Source organism: Arachis ipaensis, chromosome B10 (genome assembly GCF_000816755.2).
Source record: "Arachis ipaensis cultivar K30076 chromosome B10, Araip1.1, whole genome shotgun sequence".
NCBI lineage: Eukaryota > Viridiplantae > Streptophyta > Magnoliopsida > Fabales > Fabaceae > Arachis > Arachis ipaensis.
The window spans coordinates 133,859,043-133,865,690 of record NC_029794.2 but is presented as its reverse complement, the minus strand read 5'-3'; the positions used below and the strand labels follow the sequence as shown (position 1 = coordinate 133,865,690).

Genomic DNA, 6,648 nt, shown 5'->3' with positions numbered 1-6,648 from the left:
ACGTCAATGGCAGTGTTCAAAACTTCAGAGACAGACACAGTGTCAACCTGTAAAGAATATGTAATTAAAAAAGTATTGGGAGTCCACATTTTTTAATTATTAAATCAAAGAACAATTGAATATTTAAAGAAAATTCAAAATTAAAAATAATAAATTCATGCAAAATTCAAATAAAAAAATTTAAAAATAAAACAAAATAAAACTAACTTAGAATTTAGAAATTAGAATTTAGGATTTATAATTTAAGATGGTTGGATGGAATGGCCAAAAGTGGCTAGCCATGGTGACCGGAGTAATAGTTATTAGTGAATGATAAATTATAGTGCTAGAAAAAAATTAAAAGAGTAATTTTAAAAATATTATTTTTATTTTTGTTTGTTTTATTGAGTCTTTTTGTCTAATTCAATTATTATTGGTTGAAAATATACAATTAAATAAAAAAAGATATACTATATATATAATTATTTAGACATTTACAAGTTTTATTATACATTTTGATCTTATAGGATGCTCAATTTTATCTCGCTAAAGTCTAGTTATAAATTTATAATGAAATACTTAAACTCCTAACTAATTTAAATATAGAGACATAAACTCATAATAAATTATAAAGTATGACAAGTATCTCTAAATTTCAAATCATTATATCTGCTATTGTAATGGTTGTTGGTCTTAGTTGGTAGTAGCCTTAGTTTCTTGCTTCTTCTTCTTCTCCTTCTCCTTCTTATTATGTTGCAGAGATTTTATTTGATGACATGTACAAGAAAGGGTTGGTCTCTAATGGTAATACTTTCACCACTTTAATTGATGGACAATAATTTTTGGATAATGATCAATCAAGGTATTAGGTCGGACTTGATCACGTACAATGCACTGATCAATGACCTTTGTAAAGATTTGTGATTTGAAGAAAGTTAAAAAATTTGTGCATACAATGAGTGGGAGAGGTTTAAAATCTAACAAGATCACGTTCACAATACTAATAGTTGAATATTGTAAAGATGGGACATAAAATTTATATTGAAAATCAAGAAGAGAATGATTGAAAGGGATTGAAGTTAATGAGTTAGTTTTTATTACGCTCATATCAAGACCTTGCAAAAAAAAAAAAGGAGGAGCAAGGAATTGAGGCTGCCACTACCAACCAGTGCAGCAAATACAATGACTTGTTGAAATTTGGATATTTGTCCTACTTTATAGTTCACTATGAGTGTGTTTATGTTTAAATTAATTAGGAATTTAAGTATTTCTTAACATTTTTTTCAAGGTTTAATTGTCCTATTTTATTGCAATGTATTGCTGACACGATAAGAAAACCTACAATGATTTCTTGACACGTCATTATTATGAGTCATAATATCATTTTCCAATCAATGTAGAGCAGAATAGGAGTTAGCAAAATGTTTTCCGACTCAACCTAGTCGGGTAAGGTTGTCAACCCGATCCGCAGCGAATAGGATATGATGTGGGTAAGGTTCTTGTGCGGATCGGGTAGGATGTGGGTTGAATCTGAAACCCGCACCCTACCCGACCTCTCACTAAATATAAAAAATCTTTAGCCATTAAAAAAAGATTATTAATTAATAATTTAATTTTTTTTTTATATAAAAATCAGTCCTATTTTAAATTATTATCAAATTATATAATAATGTTACATATTTTTTATAATTTGTGGGTAGGATTAGATACTTACAGGTTAAAAATTAGGATTGAACTTAATTCGCAAATAAAATAAAGTTGAATTTATATAAAAAATTTAATTCGCAAATAAAATTAGGGTTGAATTCAATCCTTAAGCTACTCTATCTTTGTCACTTCTACTAGTTATAAATTTATAATGAAATACTTAAACTCCTAACTAATTTAAATATAGAGACATAAACTCATAATAAATTATAAAGTATGACAAGTATCTCTAAATTTCAAATCATTATATCTGCTATTGTAATGGTTGTTGGTCTTAGTTGGTAGTAGCCTTAGTTTCTTGCTTCTTCTTCTTCTCCTTCTCCTTCTTATTATGTTGCAGAGATTTTATTTGATGACATGTACAAGAAAGGGTTGGTCTCTAATGGTAATACTTTCACCACTTTAATTGATGGACAATAATTTTTGGATAATGATCAATCAAGGTATTAGGTCGGACTTGATCACGTACAATGCACTGATCAATGACCTTTGTAAAGATTTGTGATTTGAAGAAAGTTAAAAAATTTGTGCATACAATGAGTGGGAGAGGTTTAAAATCTAACAAGATCACGTTCACAATACTAATAGTTGAATATTGTAAAGATGGGACATAAAATTTATATTGAAAATCAAGAAGAGAATGATTGAAAGGGATTGAAGTTAATGAGTTAGTTTTTATTACGCTCATATCAAGACCTTGCAAAAAAAAAAAAGGAGGAGCAAGGAATTGAGGCTGCCACTACCAACCAGTGCAGCAAATACAATGACTTGTTGAAATTTGGATATTTGTCCTACTTTATAGTTCACTATGAGTGTGTTTATGTTTAAATTAATTAGGAATTTAAGTATTTCTTAACATTTTTTTCAAGGTTTAATTGTCCTATTTTATTGCAATGTATTGCTGACACGATAAGAAAACCTACAATGATTTCTTGACACGTCATTATTATGAGTCATAATATCATTTTCCAATCAATGTAGAGCAGAATAGGAGTTAGCAAAATGTTTTCCGACTCAACCTAGTCGGGTAAGGTTGTCAACCCGATCCGCAGCGAATAGGATATGATGTGGGTAAGGTTCTTGTGCGGATCGGGTAGGATGTGGGTTGAATCTGAAACCCGCACCCTACCCGACCTCTCACTAAATATAAAAAATCTTTAGCCATTAAAAAAAGATTATTAATTAATAATTTAATTTTTTTTTTATATAAAAATCAGTCCTATTTTAAATTATTATCAAATTATATAATAATGTTACATATTTTTTATAATTTGTGGGTAGGATTAGATACTTACAGGTTAAAAATTAGGATTGAACTTAATTCGCAAATAAAATAAAGTTGAATTTATATAAAAAATTTAATTCGCAAATAAAATTAGGGTTGAATTCAATCCTTAAGCTACTCTATCTTTGTCACTTCTATATTTATCATAATAGATCTTCTCAATTTTTTTAACAATTGAAGGAATAAAGTGTGATCTTTTACCATTAATTTTATAAGTGAGATTAAGAATAAATATAAAAGAGAACGATAAAAAATTAGAGATCACACTTTACACTCTCAATTTGTTTTACCAATTAAGAAGATCCATTCCCCTATATTTACTAGCATCCTTGGTCTCATTTAACTTCAGTAATTATTTACAGATTTATCTTCTTCCTCTGAAAGCGACCAAAATAACCTCCAAAAATTCATGAAAAACCACTTTTGTGTACAAATCACCATGGGTTTCACGATGCTCCTCTCACTTCCATGAAAGAAAAATACACATCACCTCTTCTCTCCTTTCGCTCACGTGAGTTTCTCCTTTGACTCCTTGAAATTTCACTTCAAGAATAAAGGATCTTGTAGTTGAACTAGCTAAATATTGTTACAATTTCTTTGTAGGAATTCTTGCAAGTTTAAGGTACTTTGATCAAGTTCCAAGCCATTGGTACTGAAGGTAGGGGTTGACTGGAAGTTAATTGCATCATTTGTGTTCAAAGCTCTAATTAGGGTTCTATTTGGGATTTTATGTAATTTTGTGGTTGCATGTTGAAATTGATGTTGCATGCGTTATTGTGTATGTGATTGTAGTTGTATTTGTGAGTCATTGATGGCATTGGAGCTTGCTTAGTTGTAATTGCATGTTTGAACGCTAACATCCCGCATTAACACATCAGTGGCTGACTCCATGGCTTGAACATGTGACCTTCAGGTCATACAGAGACAACTTAACCGTTGCTCTAAGGCTTCTCTTCGAAACCTGACCAAGTAAATAGTCACAAAATAGGTCATGGCTAATTGACCTAAACCTTGTCCTAACCTAAGAGGGGAACTTAAACCCAAAATACAAGTTATTATGTCATGAAATTCTAATTAGGCCCAGTCTGGCTAAAGAGCTTAATTAAGCTCTTTTTGAAAAAATAGCTTAAGTAATAAATGGTTATATTAAGAGTATCTTATAAATAAGTTATTTTGCATTTGGATTTTTAATTCTAAAAGTGCTTATTTTATAGAAATGTGATAAAAAGTAATAGTATTACGAGAGAAGTCATTTTTTTTAATTTCTCTATAAACTCCTAAATATCTTCTTAGAAAGTTGTAATTTGATTTTGAAAATTGTACCAAACATTAATACTACTACTTTTCATAAGTTGAAAGCTCGAAAAAAATTACTTTTAAAGCTTTCCAAACGGGCTCTTAATCAGGTTTAGAACCTTGAACTAAGTAAATATCTCCTAACACACTAATGATATCACAATGGTCTATATGGACCATAAAAGGGGCCAAAGTGGTCCATTAGTCAAGACACATTAAAACACATCCGAAACACTTGAAACTTAGAGCAATAAGGGCCAAGAAACCATATGATGGCAGAATTACCTTTTTACCCCTATGATGGAAAAATTGCTTAAAAAGTGAAGGATAAAAAGGGGATAATCCTTAGTCCCCTGTTCAATCCTAACAAGGTTTGGCATAACTATTAAGGTCTCCAAAAGTATCAAAAGGTTATGACAGAAGATTTATGAAAATATGCTTTTGAATATTCTGAGTTTATGACTTAATTTCTAATGAGTGTTAGAGCCAAAAATCATGATGATGCCACTGAAGGTTCTAAGATGTGAAAACTAAAAGATGAATGATTAAGGGAACTTTGGTTTATGCTTAACTGTGCTGATTGGTGGGCAGCATATTATAAGGTCGGGCTGGTGAAATGATTAGCACTAATGAGGACTGTGTCATTGACCTGCTCATAGTGGGGACAAAAGTTTCCACCTCGCTCACACTTGGCTATCATGGTGGCTTTTGGCCATAAACAAAAATGAGCTCATGACTTAAACGACAAGGAATACACCATCTGTTTGCATTCCTTGTGTGATATTTTACTTAAAATGTGATTGGGAACGTGTATGTGCTTGTTTGATGAATGGTTGTTAAGGCCACAATAATGTAAAGTGTTTTCTTAAAAGACATCTGTTTCAGTCAATCCCTTGGTAATATACAAAACCTAGTTTAATTAGATTATTCATGGTAAAAAGCTCCTTGAATGAATCTTTGGAAGCAAATGGAGATGGTAATGATGACATGATATAATCATAGCACCACTTATTACTCCTATAGAGATTTTATATTAGATTCTTACCCTGTGGTTGTTTTTCATGTTATTCTTAGATGGGCTCGATGATCACAATCACTGAGTTTCCCGATGGCATGTGGCACTACGATCCTGTATCCGGATCTTTCATGATGGGTCCTTTTGTAACCCATTCTTATTTCTTTAATCATCCATTTGCCATACCTCTTATGAGCCCCCTGTTCAATCCATTGAACCCTTTTGGTGATGGCATCGGATTCCCAGTGCCGATAGTAGTTCCGATGGGACCGCCTCCTCCTGGGTTTGGACCACAGCCCCCTCCTGGATTTGGAGGTCCTGCCCCTGAAGTTGGGCAGCAGCCACCTGCTTCTGTGCCTGAGCAGCCTCCACCTGCTGATGATGACCAAATTGCGCCCGACGCCGATGGGCATATCTCTAGTCCGGAGAGTGGTTTATCTAATATTACTGGTTCAAGTGCTGATGACTATGGGCAGGTCCCCAGTCCACTTCACTAAAGACTGGTTGATGCAAACTTTTTGGTTACTGATGCAGGATAGGATAGTGGCGCTGTTTTCCCTCTGCCTTCACTTTCCATGGGCTTAGGTCTTATCTTTTGAATAGCCCATCTTGGAGGGAATAGGACGTTATTCTACTTCATATAGCCGAAGTCCGAAGTCCTGCATAGGGTCTGCTGCTGCGTTGGTCGGACGGCGAAATCTAACTGATATTTTGGGTAATTCTACATATAATGCTATACTAATGAATTTGTGGTACTCTATATAGCTATGGTGTGTATGCTTCCTTATAATGGCGCTGAGACAACATTGTGATTTGTAGTGCAGATGATGTTGTTGAAACTTATATGACATCTCAGTTATATTATGGTATAGGTGTGGCATGTCTAATTGTCTTGTATGATGCTTATGATACTACTTCGTAATGATGTTTTTATGTTATCTTGTATAGGAGGTTCTCTACTTTGGAATAAAATGCTTACGGGGAATGCTAGGGGATAATAACTTTATTGAACAATATGAACAATCACCAATCAAATAAAAATACATTACACTTTCAAATTAACCCTCTAAATTTTAATATTAAAATAATCATTTGTACACTAGTAAAATGAACATCCGATGTATTTATTGTTTATATTTGTTTAATATTTTCATTATTTACCTATACTTTTCCAATGCTTATATCCAAACAAACATGTTTTCTTCTTTTATTTTTGCTGTCTTTCAACTTCTTTACTACTCAATTAAAGAGGTATTTCCTCTAAAATCTTAACCAAACAAGCCCAATTTTCATTAAATGTTTTGCAATCTTTGTGTGTGTAGGACTGACTATTCTAAATTAGAAATACTAAAATATAAAAGTATCG

General features: G+C 32.3%; 2 protein-coding genes across 2 annotated transcripts in view; one reads left to right on the top strand and one right to left on the bottom strand.

Moving 5' to 3' along the window:
• LOC107621241 (QWRF motif-containing protein 7) overlaps positions 1-6,648 on the bottom strand; it is a 9,905-nt gene that overhangs the window by 245 nt on the left and 3,012 nt on the right. Inside the window, exon 3 of the mRNA XM_021114733.1 lies at positions 3-47. Within this exon, the coding sequence (XP_020970392.1) occupies positions 3-47 (45 nt within the window). The remainder of the gene's footprint in view (positions 1-2; positions 48-6,648) is intronic.
• Positions 3,297-6,146, top strand: LOC107621979 (proline-rich protein HaeIII subfamily 1-like). The gene is made up of 3 exons (XM_016323927.2): positions 3,297-3,482; positions 3,575-3,629; positions 5,342-6,146. Exon 3 carries the CDS (start codon positions 5,342-5,344, stop codon positions 5,777-5,779), a length of 438 nt encoding a protein of 145 aa, XP_016179413.1. The 5' UTR covers positions 3,297-3,482; positions 3,575-3,629; the 3' UTR covers positions 5,780-6,146.